The sequence below is a fragment of the Mya arenaria genome, chromosome 16 (genome assembly GCF_026914265.1).
Source record: "Mya arenaria isolate MELC-2E11 chromosome 16, ASM2691426v1".
In the NCBI taxonomy this organism is placed as follows: Eukaryota; Metazoa; Mollusca; class Bivalvia; order Myida; family Myidae; genus Mya; species Mya arenaria.
Genome location: NC_069137.1, coordinates 27,541,592 through 27,558,347, shown reverse-complemented (window position 1 = coordinate 27,558,347; position 16,756 = coordinate 27,541,592). Strand labels below are relative to the sequence as shown.

At 35.9% G+C, this 16,756-nt stretch overlaps 1 protein-coding gene across 2 annotated transcripts in view; it reads right to left on the bottom strand.

Annotated features, from left to right (window-relative positions):
• The window catches only part of LOC128222243 (uncharacterized), a 37,247-nt gene that overhangs the window by 15,990 nt on the left and 4,501 nt on the right, over positions 1–16,756 (bottom strand). The window contains exons 2-7 of one of the 2 annotated variants that reach the window (XM_052931196.1): positions 15,199–15,373; positions 14,532–14,644; positions 12,767–12,942; positions 11,500–11,671; positions 3,004–3,124; positions 347–500 (exon numbers count right to left, since the gene is read on the bottom strand). In XM_052931196.1, coding sequence (XP_052787156.1) covers positions 347–500; positions 3,004–3,124; positions 11,500–11,671; positions 12,767–12,942; positions 14,532–14,644; positions 15,199–15,373 — 911 coding nt within the window. Of the gene's footprint in view, positions 1–346; positions 501–3,003; positions 3,125–7,796; positions 7,969–11,499; positions 11,672–12,766; positions 12,943–14,531; positions 14,645–15,198; positions 15,374–16,756 lie in introns of both variants that reach the window. The other variant, XM_052931195.1, reaches the window with a different exon arrangement.

Below are 16,756 nucleotides of genomic sequence, written 5' to 3'. Positions count from 1 at the left end.
CCAAGTTTAAGTTTTTGCATGACTTTTTGTCCAACTGTATAGCCACATAATTTGGCAATTATTTAAGCCAGAATTATGGGTCTTGCTGTACTTGCGTGTATTGTCTACGGCAAAATATGTGTACTTAAATTAACTGAAATATTTGGAACGTTTTTTGAGTAATGGCAAAGATTGAAGTTTGTGCAACACAACTCTGACACAGAGGATATGACAAAAAACAAACACTTTCCCTTCTCTCAAAATACATACAAGTCAATCGGAGCAATCAAATAGCTACCATAGTGATGCAGGTACCCCTCAATTGCTGGTTTATGTTTAAAAGAGGAAATACAACATCTCCACTCACCATGTAAGACCGTCCTGGCACAGTGCATTGATCTGCTCCCGTACGGTATAGTACACAAATCCCAGCATCCGATCCACAAGGTGAATAACGCCGTTGTCCACAGTGATGTTTCCCTGCACGATCTGGGCTGTCACCCCTCCACTGCGTACCAGAACTGTAAAGAATATCAATTGAAGTATGGACATGTGACTTATATCTGGACAAGGCACATAGACAATTCTATCCAAGTAAGTGTTTCTTAAGAAATTATTAATTATGTTAGCATAAACAAAGCTTGACTTCCATAACAATAAAATTGGGTCACCAACACCAACAAATTTCATTTATGGTTCATATGCGCATATATATTAAGTGTATTGTGCTCTACAAGCCTCAATCATTGTAGTATGGACAGCTTATGGGGATAAGGACAGAGACAAAACTCTTCAAATCTATAACATTGTTCTTCATTAGTATGGACAGTGTATGGGGGTTAAGGGCAGAGACACAACTCTTCAAATCTGTAACATTGTTCTTCATCAGTATGGACAGTGTATGGGGGTTAAGGGCAGAGACAAAACTCTTCAAATCTGTAACATTGTTCTTCATCAGTATGGACAGTGTATGGGGGTTAAGGGCAGAGACAAAACTCTTCAAATCTCTAACATTGGTCTTCATCAGTATGGACAGTGTATGGGGGTTAAAGGCAGAGACAAAACTCTTCAAATCTGTGACATAGCTCTTCATCAGTATTGACAGTGTATGGGGGTTAAGGGCAGAGACACAACTCTTCAAATCTGTAACATTGTTCTTCATCAGTATGGACAGTGTATGGGGGTTAAGGGCAGAGACAAAACTCTTCAAATCTGTAACATTGGTCTTCATCAGTATGGAAAGTGTATGGGGGTTTAGGGCAGAGACACAACTCCTAAAATCTATAACATTGTTCTTCCATTGTTCTCCATCAGTATGGACAGTGTATGGTGGTTAAGGACAAAGACACAACTCTTCAAATCTATAACATTGTTTTTCATCAGTATGGACAGTGTATGGGGGTTAAGGACAGAGACACAACTCTTCAAATCTATAACATTGGTCTTCATCAGTATGGACAGTGTATGGGGGTTAAAGGCAGAGACAAAACTCTTCAAATCTGTAACATTGTTCTTCATCAGTATGGACAGCATATGGGGGTAAAGGGCAGAGACAAAACTCTTCAAATCCATAACATTGTTCTTCATCAGTATGGACAGTGTATGGGGGTTAAGGGCAGAGAAAAAACTCTTCAAATCTATAACATTGTTCTACATCAGTATGGACAGTGTATGGGGGTAAAGGGCAGAGACAAAACTCTTCAAATCTGTAACATTGTTCTTCATCAGTATGGACAGCATATGGGGGTAAAGGGCAGAGACAAAACTCTTCAAATCCATAACATTGTTCTTCATCAGTATGGACAGTGTATGGGGGTTAAGGACAGAGACACAACTTTTCAAATCTATAACATTGTTCTTCATCAGTATGGACAGTATATGGGGGTAAAGGACAGAGACACAACTCTTCAAATCCATAACATTGTTCTTCATCAGTATGGACAGCATATGGGGGTAAAGGGCAGAGAAATAAACTCTTCAAATCTATAACATTGTTCTTCATCAGTATGGACAGTGTATGGGGGTTAAGGGCAGAGACACAACTCTTCAAATCTGTAACATTGTTCTTCATCAGTATGGACAGCATATGGGGGTAAAGGGCAGAGACACAACTCTTCAAATCCATAACATTGTTCTTCATCAGTATGGACAGCATATGGGGGTTAAGGGCAGAGACAAAACTCTTCAAATCCATAGCATTGTTCTTCATCAGTATGGACAGCATATGGGGGTAAAGGGCAGAGACAAAACTTTTCAAATCCATAACATTGTTCTTCATCAGTATGGACAGCATATGGGGGTAAAGGGCAGAGACACAACTCTTCAAATCTATAACATTGTTCTTCATCAGTATGGACAGCATATGGGGGTTAAGGGCAGAGACAAAACTCTTCAGATCTATAACATTGTTCTCCATCAGTATGGACAGTGTAGGGGGGTTAAGGACAGAGACAAAACTCTTCAGATCTATAACATTATTCTTCATCAGTATCAACAGTGTATGGGGGTTAAGGGCAGAGACAAAACTCTTCAAATCTATAACATTGTTCTCCATCAGTATGGACAGTGTATGGGGGTTAAGGGCAGAGACAAAACTCTTCAAATCTATAACATTGTTCTCCATCAGTATGGACAGTGTATGGGGGTTAAGGGCAGAGACACAACTCCTAAAATCTATAACATTGTTCTCCATCAGTATGGACAGTGTATGGGGGTTAAGGACAGAGACACAACTCCTAAAATCTATAACATTGTTCTTCATTAGTATGGACAGTGTATGGGGGTTATAAGGGCAGAGACACAACTCCTAAAATCTATAACATTGTTCTTCATTAGTATGGACAGTGTATGGGGGTTATAAGGGCAGAGACACAACTCCTAAAATCTATAACATTGTTCTTCATTAGTATGGACAGTGTATGGGGGTTATAAGGGCAGAGACAAAACTCCTAAAATCTATAACATTGTTCTTCATTAGTATGGACTGTGTATGGGGGTTTAGGGCAGAGATACAATTCTACAAACCTCTATCATTGTTCTTCATCAGTATGGCTTGAGTCTGGGCATTAAGTGCAGTGGTAAAGCTCTGCTGATGATCCAGATACGAGGTAAAAATCACTTGCTCAATATAATGCATCTTGATATACTGCAATAAAGGGTAAACAAGTGTTATTACTTTGTAAACTGTAATACAATTTTAACATTTTTTGTGTTAAATGTCTTAAGATGTTTTTCAATGAGGCTGGATATGATAACAGTTAATATGCTGTTTTCAGATCATTTGTAAATTTATTTTACTTCTGAACATTCTGTAAATAATTATTGAAACTTAAAATTACGGTTAGTACCGTATTTTCTCGGACACATTAGGAAGAATTTTAGCATTTTAGATTTGCTTAAAAATTGACCCCGTCTTATAAGCGAGTCGAAACAAAAAGCACCAGATTTCATGGGCAAAGTTAGGGGGCCGTCTTATAAGCGAATCGCCTTATAGTCGAGAAAATACGGTATAAGGTTAGTCATTTCTCAGGATAAAATGAGAATGTGAAGAATAATGATAGCATATGCACAACAGTCTGTTAATGACTGGGTTCCATTTAGTTTATTATATTTGCTTTACCCACAAATTAGAATATTGAACAGTTCACAAGCGAATATAGCATATATAACATTAGAATTATAAAGGGTTTGACATTAATTTTTTTGAGAGCTGGACCAGAGGTCCAGTGACATTGAAATCCATCATGGTGCTTTAAAATAAGTATAACCACATTGTAAATTTGGCAATTTACACACAACCATCCATGAGTTAAAACTACAAATTTATTTTCGGAGAACAAAATTGATGAGTGTCAGTATTTTTACCATTATATTGTGCTTTTATTCATAAAAAAGATATCATTTTTCGCACTAAATTGACTGATTTAGAACATGACCAGTCTGTCAAAGCTAGCTTCAGACACTGCTTGACTGGACCATCAATATACTAGTGACTGTTGGTCTGTGGTTAATGTCGAACCCTGGAATGTTGCACATGCTACAATTGTAAATGTATGGTTAACTATGCTACTTGAATCCTGCATCTACCAAAACAAACTAGCGAGTAAGAGACAAAGCAGGTTACGTGAAAGTCGGGAGGAAGACATTGAATGTAGCATATCATTGGTTTGCAAGAAGGCATTGTAAGAAAAGATTATGTAAAAGATTAAATCCAAAAATATTCCTTATTGTCATATAGAAAAAAATCCACATTTTGGCATCTTAATAAAATAAGTAATGAATATCGTTTATGCGTGAGTGACCTTTAACATGACTGAGATTTTATATTATTTAAAGTGTTTTTACTAGGCATGATTCCTAGGCAAGTAAATATTTCATTCAAATTAATGCAGTATCCTGTTTTTCCTGCACAAGTCTATTTTGAACAGAATAATAATGTTTTGTTTGATATACTGATGACTTTAACATTGTTAGACTTAATTGATGTTTACATAAATGATAAAGTTAGCAGGATGCACAGCTAGATGTTGACTAATCATTTCAAAGTTCAACAAGAAACGCCGCAATGCGACGAAACCAGGTTTTTAATAATTGACAGAAGAAATTCAGCCTGTGTATGTTTTTCTATTTTTAGTAACATTGACCTTGACCCTAGGGACCCCAAATGCAATCCCATGAAATGTACCCATAAAGTCTTCCTATAGACCAAGTTTGGTCAAGATATGTCAACCCTAACTAAAGTTATTCAGTTTCAACTGTTTTTCTATTTTTAGCAACAGTGACCTTGACCTTGACCCTAGGGGACCCAAACACAGTCCCATAAAAGGTCTCCATAAACTCTTCCTATAGACCAAGTTTAGTCAAGATATGTCAACCCTAACTAAGTTATTCAGTTTCAACCGTTTTTCGATTTTTAGTAACAGCGACCTTGACCTTGACCCTAGGGACCCCAAACGCAATCCCATGAAAGGTCTCCATAAAGTCTTCCTATAGACCAAATATGGTCAAGATATGTCAACCCTTACTAAAGTTACTCAGTTTCATAGATGAGTTTGACGCCGCCCGGCCGACCACCCGTAATAACATAACAATTTTTAATAACATAACATATAACTATTATTTTCAATACCATAACAATTTTCAATAACATAACTATATACTTTAATAACATGCAAATATACATCACAAAATTTACCAATGCATTACACAGATGTATTATTTAACCCAAACATGTTATATTTTTAAGAGAAAATGCAGTAAATGGCAAATTGTGAAAAACACCTGGTTTTCTGTGAAATGGGCCATCTGTGTATTAAATTATTACAAGACTTGAGAACCACTTGGCCAGACCCTAATTTCTTGAAACAACTTAAGTCCCTTATAACAGGATTATGCTAAGCTCACTATTATTTATGTAATATTGACATTCTAAATCTTATTAGTGTTTGTTTATGGTACTTTAAAAGGAAAAAAATCTTTATGATAATCACGATAAAAATGAATCTTATTTAGTAAAATCAAGATCAAGTAAGAAATCTGGCCTAAAGAAATAAGCAACTTAGGCTTGTTTTGACCTTTTTACAAACTTTTAAGAAATTGGAGCTTCCCTGTACCAACCAGTGTCATGCAATGTCTGTGTTGTATGAATATTCTTAATTATTTTTGTAGCTAACGAGTTCTTGAACACACCTAGCTTTTTTTTAACTCTTCAGGTAAAATAAAAATGATACGCATTTACTAAATACTGGTAGTTATGTATTTCTATTCAATTATTGTTTGCAGAATTTATGTCAAAAAGCACATGGTTTCCAACAATATATGACTGTCAGGTCCTTTTTCGAACACTACCTTTGAGTCATCAACCTCCTATTTTCAGATACATTGCCTTATTAAGTAGGTCCATTTACCAGCAAGCTAAATGCACATGCATGCAATAATTATTCATAAATATTTGGTTTTCACCTTCCAGCCACATTCAATTCATGCAATAAGATGCAAAAAGTTTCATTGACAATGTTAATAAATGTTAATCTTGTTAACAACATCCAATCTGTGTCAATATGTTTACGTTTTCTAAGAATGTGCATGATAAGTGGGACACATAACACTCGTATGGCAAGGATTGCTCAACAAAGGGAGGTAATACAAAGCTAAGAATACTGAGGGTAGATAATAGAAATATTGCACAAGGGTTCATTTAAAAGGGAGCATTATTTAAACCAGTTATCTTGTCTATGTGTTGGGGGGGGGGGGGGGGGTAAGATGGGGGTGAGGCCATATAAAATGGTTGCAGACCGAACATGTTACTACTAAAAAAAAAATTAAGGGACAATATTCCATTAAACATGAAATGATTGCCAAATCTAGTGTTTTCCAAATAAAAAATACAGTCATTAAAGAGCTTGCAAAACTAGATATGCACAAGTACTGCACATGTTCAAGTTGCATATCTGTTAAAAGGTCGGTCATCATAAACTTTGACTTGATAGCTAACTGCATGATACTCGCACAGATCACTTTACATCGATCACTTTCCACGAGCTATCATACATGCCACACATACACATACCCAGATGGCATAGTGCACTTAAGGTATCTCACACATACACATACCCGGATGGCATAGTGCACTTAAGGTATCTCACACATACACATACACGGATGGCATAGTGCACTTAAGGTATCTCACACATACACATACACGGATGGCATAGTGCACTTAAGGTATCTCACACATACACATACACGGATGGCATAGTGCACTTAAGGTATCTCACACATACACATACCCGGATGGCATAGTGTACTTAAGGTATCTCACACATACACATACCCGGATGGCATAGTGCACTTAAGGTATCTCACACATACACATACCCGGATGGCATAGTGCACTTAAGGTATCTCACACATACACATACCCGGATGGCATAGTGCACTTAAGGTATCTCACACATACACATACCCGGATGGCATAGTGCACTTAAGGTATCTCACACATACACATACACGGATGGCATAGTGCACTTAGGGTATCTCACACATACACATACACGGATGGCATAGTGCACTTAGGGTATCTCACACATACACATACACGGATGGCATAGTGCACTTAAGGTATCTCACACATACACATACACGGATGGCATAGTGCACTTAAGGTATCTCACACATACACATACCCGGATGGCATAGTGCACTTAAGGTATCTCACACATACACATACCCGGATGGCATAGTGCACTTAAGGTATCTCACACATACACATACACGGATGGCATAGTGTACTTAAGGTATCTCACACATACACGTACCAGAAGTATTTTCCAACCTCTATGTTATGAAGCTTAAAACAGTGTGTGGCTTTATGCATATAGACATTTGGACAGGATTTAAGTTTCTGTATAAATAGGAGAAGATATAAACATGGAACACAACATTGGCAATAACATGTGTGTCACGTTAGCTAAACAGGGAAATATTTTGTAGGCAAGCTTCATACGATTGCGGCTTATCAAGGGAGATAAGAAGCACAAAAGGGACACAACTCCAACAAAAGTCAGCTACTACCAACATTTTATCTTCAAAGCTAACAGGCGTATCAAACTAAAAGGTGGGCCCCTCGACATTGGCACGGGCCAATCTTTTTTCATTTATGAAGAATAGATCCAATTTCAAATTATTTTCTCAAATGAACCCCATTTATAAATGCAAATGGTGATTTAAACTACTCAGATAGCACATTTTGTATAGCTAAGGTTAAGTACATCTGATAAAAGTAAAAGCACATAAGGGAGGTAATGCCTTTAACTTACATCTGATAAAAGTTTGCCACTCAGCGAATCCCGTTTTGAAACGGGAATATCGCGAATGGCTTTGTCGGTGGGGAGAAATAGGGTGATAGTATTCTGTTGAGAGAGAGGCACAATTGCGGAGGAGTAATACTGGGCGTCTTGTAGAAGCTGTTTCAGAAGGTCCTGGAACTGCCTACAATGAAAATTACTTGTTAATAGTAAAGCTCCTATGATTGCTGATGATAGCATTCATGATAAGTGATGATAGTGTTCATGATTGTTGATGATAGTGTTCATGAATGGTGATGATAGCGTTCATGATTGGTGATGATAGTGTTCATGATTGATGATGATAGTGTTGATGATTGGTGATGACAGCGTTCATGATTGGTGATGATAGTGTTCATGATTGATGATGATAGCATTCATGATTGGTGATGATAGTGTTCATCATTGGTGATGATAGCGTTCATGATTGGTGATGAAAGCATTCATGATTGGTGATGATAGTGTTCATGATTGGTGATGATAGCATTCATTATTTGTGATGATAGCGTTAATGATTAGTGATGAAAGCATTCATGATTGGTGATGATAGCGTTCATGATTGGTGATGAAAGCATTCATGATTGGTGATGATAGCGTTCATGATTGGTGATGAAAGCATTCATGATTGGTGATGATAGTGTTCATGATTGGTGATGATAGTGTTCATGGTTGGTGGTGATAGTGTTCATGATTGGTGATGATAGTGTTCATGGTTGGTGGTGATAGTGTTCATGAATGGTGATGATAGTGTTCATGATTGGTGGTGGGTGATAGTGTTCATGATTGGTAATGATAGTGTTCATGATTGGTGGTGATAGTGTTCATGATTGGTGATGATAGTGTTCATGGTTGATGATGATGGTGTTCATGATTGGTGATGATAGTATTCATGATTGGCTATGACAACGTTCATGATTGATGATGATAGTGTTCCTGATAAGTGATGATAGTGTTCATGATTGGTGATGATAGTGTTCATGATTGGTGATGATAGTGTTCATGATTGGTGATGATAGCGTTCATGATTGGTGATGATAGCGTTCATGATTGGTGATGATAGTGTTCATGATTGGTGATGATAGTGTTCATGATTGGTGATGATGGCGTTCATGATTGGTGATGATATTGTTCATGATTGGTGATGATAGTGTTCATGATAAATGATGAAAGCATTCATGATTGGTGATGATAGCGCACATGATTGGTGATGATAACGTTCATGATAAGTAATGATAGTGTTCATGATTGGTGATGATATTGTTCATGATTGGTGATGATAGTGTTCATGATAAGTGATGATAGTGTTCATGATTGGTGATGAAAGTGTTCCATGATCTATTTCTGAAGCATCAACTAATTGCTGAAAAGTTAAGGTTGGCAATGAGAATATTAAATAAGCAGCTCTCTCTCTGAGCTTTTAAGAATTTAAGTCGCTGAAAAGAAATGTTAGTAATTGGTGATGCTTATGTTGAATTAGTAGCTTTGAATCTATACGGAAGTTTTCATCAGTTACTGAAACATAAATTTAAGTGTAAATTCTGCAGCTTTTCTCGCTAGCTTGGAACAACATCACTCCAAATACAGACACTGTGTAAGTAGTGGTCAACAATATCCTAAGCTTGGCCTGTGAAAATTGACATATAATCAATTAAGGGATACACAGCATAAGTTGAACACAGAGGATCATTGATTATTCAACTGCTTTCTCTTCATGACAAATAATAATAATAATACTGCCAACATATTTTATAGTTTGAGCCATATTGTATGAGGTCACTGTCGACCACTATATATAAGAACTAACAATATAACAATACCTTCATTGTTTTCTTTTAGCAATCTCTTAATCTACCCCTCCCACTCTCTTATAAATAATTTTGATAAAAAAGTGATAGTTCTGTTTATTATTAAGCAAACATGAGTGTTATCAAACGCTGTTGTATATTTTTCATCAAACTTTGATATGCTATTATAAGATTTTAGAAGGGTCCCTACATATAAGAATATAAGTATCTATCATGTGTTTCCTGTACGGAAAGAAAAATCAGACCCGAGGGCATGAGGGTAAGTCAGTAACGAGGCTTGCCGAGTAATTTGCCACGCAGCGTGCCCAAGGGTCAGATTTTTCAATCCGGACTGGAAAAACATGATCAATATTATTTTTTTGCATATCTAAAATTATCAATTTGTGGAAAAATTGATGTAGAAAACACACTTTAGAACATTTCACCAAAAAGTGTGTGCGAAGTTGTTTACTGACATCATAAAGCGCAGTAATTTTATATCGCTATTGATGTCAATTAGTTCCTCTAAAATCACATTTTATACAAATATTTTTTTTCCAACTTTAATTAAAAGTCTTGCATACTTATATATTTGATTGCGCATTATTAAAATGACATAATATTCTTTCATAAACCTTACAATAAAAGAAATTAGTGGCACATTTTTGCGCGTGACTCATCTTACAATTTAATACATGGGGGTGTAAGACAGGGTTTTCCAGCACTGGTCACATGACCAGAAACAAACGTCTGCTTTACAAGAAAAGTTCCATTGTCCACATTTAAGAGCAAAAGTTCCTATAGCCACTCACATTGATGATTGATGCATGGTATTGAAACCAGAGATGATGACAATTATCATTAATTAATTTGACGGGTGATCTCTTCAAGGTGAACAAAAGCACCATTGACAGAGTTCTCAATCATACTAACACTCTCAGTTACAAAACGGCATTACTAAATAGTTTAGCAAACAGCATAGCTATACTTGTATTAATATAGAAAAAAATGTTCTTTCATTGAAATCACATGAAATTAGCTGACATGCTTGATTTACTGCTAGTGTTCGAGAAAATGTGCATTTATATTCTAATATCATATGACATTGTAAGTTGATGCTTTTAAGTCTCTGTAGGCCAAAAACTTCTTCACACATAATGAAAGGTAAGATATTAACACACCGTCTTCAGATTTTTTACAAAATGCCAGAAATCTAGATTATTGAAATATAAAGGCATTTAGGAAATTGTGATACCCAAGTGATAATGATAAACACAAAATACTAAATACTTAATTCATGAAACATCTAAGGCCCTTCTTGAAAACCAAAGGATTGCATTAAATTTAAAAAGATGTACCATTTAATTTTAGCATAAAATTATATAAGTTGTTATACATAAGCTAGCTGTACATTTGTGTTTTTATATTATGATTTATGTTTTAGTGCTACAGGTAATGAAAATCATTTCTTAAATAGTTGAGAAAGACAGTTAGCACAAGCAAAGATGACAGAGTGGGAGTTATGATATAACAAGAGCACCACTAGTGGATGACAACGCTGTTTTTTTAGATTAATCAAAGGGCATTTAACTTTATTATATATAAATTCTAAGATAAGGGCTTTGTTACAAAAATGTGTAAAACAATTAGTCACTTATAACATAATGTGCATAGTTTGATTTAAATATCCTGACTGCTTTTTGAGTTATTACCTGGGTCAAAGATATTGCATGACAAAAACAATTACACCCATCAACAACAACACCAAGGCTAACAATAATTCAAACTTGTTCTGGATGAAAACAGGCCTGTGGGCAAAATAGAACCAAAAATTCCAGCTACATGCACGCTTGGATACTTGAGCTGCAGTACACAGTGATATCTGAACTTACATCCGCTAATAATCGCCCAGACAGAGAATCTAATTTTGTCTGAGGGACGTCCATTAGGGCTTTCTCGGTTGGTAAGAACATTGTTATGGTTCTCCCTGATGCAATGGGAGTAATAACCTCCGTGTAAAATTCCGCATCAGTGATTAATTTTCTCAACATTTCTTGAAACTTGCTGCAAAGTGAAATATTAAAATAAAACAATGGTATATTCATCTGAGATAAATGAGGTACATAAGTAATAACACAGGAACTTAACCACAACACGCTATGATTAGGGCTTCCGTTAAATGAACTTTGGAAATTAAGAAATGGGTTAAAACTTCCAAATTGATTCCTTGGAATTACAAAAACTTCCATAATTTTGAAGAAAACTTCAAAAGTTGAAAGCTTGGAAGTTAAAATTGTCAAAACCTGTTGTCAATATTACTTTAACGGTCACAATTTCAATCAGTCTTGAAGTAAAATTCATCATTTTCAAAATAAATCTGTAAATTTTGCAAGTAATAAATGCAAATTATTTGATTGAAGCCCAGCTATGATGTCATTGTTTCCTGTGTATTAAAATACAAGTAGTGGCACTACAGAGAGCCCATTTCTGAGGTCGTAGTAACTTTCATTCTCTTTATATCAGACATGATGCTAAACACCTGACAATTTCAAAAATAATGATACGACCAACGCTTGTTTGTTGTGGTTCATGTGTAAGTAATGTCATATCAAATACACTATCTCTATTACAATTGCTTTTAACCACAGCAATGTGATTACTCATCATATCAATAGGCATGTTTATCCAATATTTGTTTTCACTGACAAAGTCATTCAAGTTCAATATATCACGAACTAAAGAGGACATTTCAGATTGCATGTTGCCAATATCCATGTCAAACTGATAACAGAGAACAAAGTTCTTAACTATTCAAATACAATCCAGAAATCAATGAAATTTCATGATAAGAAGTACTAAAAATAGTATCAAAAATAAAAACAAAATAGAAATTTAACTGGGTCAGAAAACGCAACATTTCCTGGAGTAAATTCTTTCAAACTAGAACATCTTATTCATTACCAATTATGGATATGATTTTGTTATTTTTCCTTTAATATAACCATACAAAAAAAAAACATAACAGAAGGCTTTTAGTTACTTCTATTGTTATTCATCTTAAATATGCACGGCCAACGTCAACAATACCATGGTTATCACAGAATATCTACTCTTTTCTTCAAAAATATGAATAATGTAAAAACTGTCACATTTTCTTACGTTGTCTGCACATTGGGAATATCTGGATTCTGAATCCAATCATACACTTTCTTTTGGCTGACGGGCAGTGGGGGTTGTACGAGACGATGCACGTAGCCATTGGAACAGCGAAACGATGTTTCGATCATGGCACCATTCACAAAATATCCCTGCGTTCCAAATGTTCCGCCCAAACCCTGAAAAAAAAAAGTAATAAGGTATTAGATTCAGATGTTAACTCACATACTGTACATGTAGTATTCATTATATGATTATAGTACCGTTCATCAAAAAGCCTTGTGTTCAAGAAATCCAATCAAATCCCTGCATAATAATTACGGGATAAGGCTAAAAATCTTACTGTAGTTTTTCACCTATGTAATTGTTTTCCAGAACATGATTGTTATCTTGAGTGTGAGCAGTCTTATCGCAAACACAAAAATGCTTAATATAATCCTGTATCATTGTTTTCCTGTTTGCAAAAAACACAGACTTTCAGTAAAAGTTATCATTTTTTTATGCATATCACCAGACATTCTGTAAACAGACAAACTGTTAACACACTGGTTTCCCTACATAACCAGACAAACTGTTAACACACTGGTTTCCCTACATAAACAAACATACTGTTAACACACTGGTTTCCCTACATAACCAGACAAACTGTTAACACACTGGTTTCCCTACATAAACAAACATACTGTTAACACACTGGTTTACCTACATAACCAGACAAACTGTTAACACACTGGTTTCCCTACATAAACAAACATACTGTTAACACACTGGTTTCCCTACATAACCAGACAAACTGTTAACACACTGGTTTCCCTACATAAACAAACATACTGTTAACACACTGGTTTACCTACATAACCAGGCAAACTGTTAACACACTGGTTTCCCTACATAAACAAACATACTGTTAACACACTGGTTTACCTACATAACCAGACAAACTGTTAACACACTGGTTTCCCTACATAAACAAACATACTGTTAACACACTGGTTTACCTACATAACCAGACAAACTGTTAACACACTGGTTTCCCTACATAAACAAACATACTGTTAACACACTGGTTTCCCTACATAACCAGGCAAACTGTTAACACACTGGTTTCCCTACATAAACAAACATACTGTTAACACACTGGTTTACCTACATAACCAGACAAACTGTTAACACACTGGTTTCCCTACATAAACAAACATACTGTTAACACACTGGTTTACCTACATAACCAGACAAACTGTTAACACACTGGTTTCCCTACATAAACAAACATACTGTTAACACACTGGTTTACCTACATAACCAGACAAACTGTTAACACACTGGTTTCCCTACATAAACAAACATACTGTTAACACACTGGTTTCCCTACATAACCAGACAAACTGTTAACACACTGGTTTCCCTACATAAACAAACATACTGTTAACACACTGGTTTCCCTACATAACCAGACAAACTGTTAACACACTGGTTTCCCTACATAAACAAACATACTGTTAACACACTGGTTTACCTACATAACCAGGCAAACTGTTAACACACTGGTTTCCCTACATAAACAAACATACTGTAAACACAAGTGTTAAACATAACTGTTTTCCTGCATATATAGTATATACCATAAGTACAAGTACTGACAGTAAACATTCTTCTTCCACTGATTTCCTGTGTATAAATGAGATTTACCGTAAATGTAATTGTTTTCTTGTGTATAAAAAAGATTTACTGTAAATGGAATTGTTTGTCTGTGTATAAACAGATTTACCGTAAATGTAATTGTTTTCCTGTGTATAAACAGACTTCTTCCATTAAAGCTTTGCACCGTAGCCATTCCATCCTGGGACGGAGTAAAGGAGTCAGCATTCCTCTCTGCATTTACTGCAAAAAAAGTATTCACTTGTTTCTTTAATTATAGTATTTTTAAAGCCATGCCTAATTTTCTTGAAAAATCTTAAGCACAACATGTCTAATAAAGTATCTTATTTCAAGTAGCCAAATTTATTACTGAAGGTTTGACCAGATCCAAGATCCACTAGTCTCGACGAGCCTAGACCAGAGCCAAGATCCACTAGTCTCGACGAGCCTAGACCAGAGCCAAGATCCACTAGTCTCGACAAGCCTAGACCAGAGCCAAGCTCCACTAGTCTCGACGAGCCTAGACCAGAGCCAAGCTCCACTAGTCTCGACGAGCCTAGACCAGAGCCAAGCTCCACTAGTCTCGACGAGCCTAGACCAGAGCCAAGCTCCACTAGTCTCGACGAGCCTAGACCAGAGCAAAGATCCACTAGTCTCAAAGAGCCTAGATAAATTAGCCAAAGGCCCCAACACTTCTTAATGAGAGCACAGTTAATTATAATAAAACAATGGAAGACAAAGGGAAAACCAAGTAGCCTAGAAATTAACAAAATAGGTTAATTAAGTATGCTACTTACACAGGAATGTTTCCACATAATGTCTCTTTTCTGATGTCCCTGATATCTGGTTCAACACCTGACGATCTGCAGCAGGTGCTGTGTTGAATGCAGTGTCATTAAATACAAAGATTGTCAAGGACACCGTTCCCCTTAGCAATGGCGCCACACCAGACTCTTCAATCCATTGAGCATACTGGAAAGTAAAAATTTAAAGATGTAAAAATGTTTATGATTGATTTGTACTTATACTTACACTTTCCTTTTTATGATTTAATTTTTTCAACAGAGTATAAAATAAATAAACATGTTGAAACAGAATCAAAACATTAAAGTTAAAGAGCTCAGGGTGACAATGATAGACACCACCTTGAATTTTTTCGATTTAAAATATATATATATATGGCTAAAAATGTGTATCATGAGTCAGAAAACTGTTGAAACAAAAGATACAAAATATGCTGCCCATGGTTGGCATGATTTACCTAAATGGAAAATAAATCAAGAGATGTTTGGTCAGGCCCAACTTCCATGTCAAGTTTGATGATCATAGGTTCAGGCATTGTTAAGATATCACTGGGAGAAGATTTGTTTACTTTTTTGCGTTAAAGGTTACTGTAACCTTGATCTTGACCTGATGACCCCCAAAGTCAAGAGGGGTCATCTACTGGTCAGGCCCAACCTTCATGTCAAGTTTGATGACAATAGGTCTAGGCATTGTTGAGTTAACACTCGGACAAGCTTTAAAATTATTTTACCATTAAAGGTCACTGTGACCTTGATCTTTGACCCGATGAGCCCTAAAATCAATAGGGGTCATCTACTGGTCAGGTCCAACCTTTATGTCAAGTTTGATGACCATACATCCAGGAATTGTTGAGTTATCACTCGGATAAGCTTTGGTCTACCGACCGACCGACCGACCTACCGACCGACATGTGCAAAGCAATATACCCCTCTTCTTCGAAGGGGGGCATAATTATTGATATTCTGATGATAGATCACTATAGAGTATAGATAAAATTATAATTATTTATTGAAATCAAATTATCCAGAGCTGTTTCTGCCAATAGCTAATATTCATTAGGATGTTGAGTAAAAATACTTCCATAAAAAAATACTTTTGATCTCCATACATATATCACATATTTTGCTAGGGGAATGACTGAGTCCCATAGTCAGACCTGTGCTAAATAAAGAAAAAGGCCTGTTCTATAACATAATTTGAAGTATTTCATTCACCTATCTTACTTTGTTAATTTATACCTAAAATTATCATGTTTCATCTTACTTAAAGATGTAGTGCAATATGTTTTATTGTCTAGTTACAAAATGTATACAAAACCTTTGGTGAAAAATATAGTCTTTCGACAAAATTATGTCTACATCTTGTTTAAACGTCTTCAGATTGACAGCCAGTCTGTTTACCTTGGACATTAATATTGATAAATATAGCTTTGCCAGCCTGTCCCTCGACAGTTATAGTGGGAAATGGAAGTTGGGGCCCACAGCAACTTAAGAGTACTGGGGGGTAATACACGTTAAAGTCAAAAAATGACTTTTAACATAACAAAAGAAT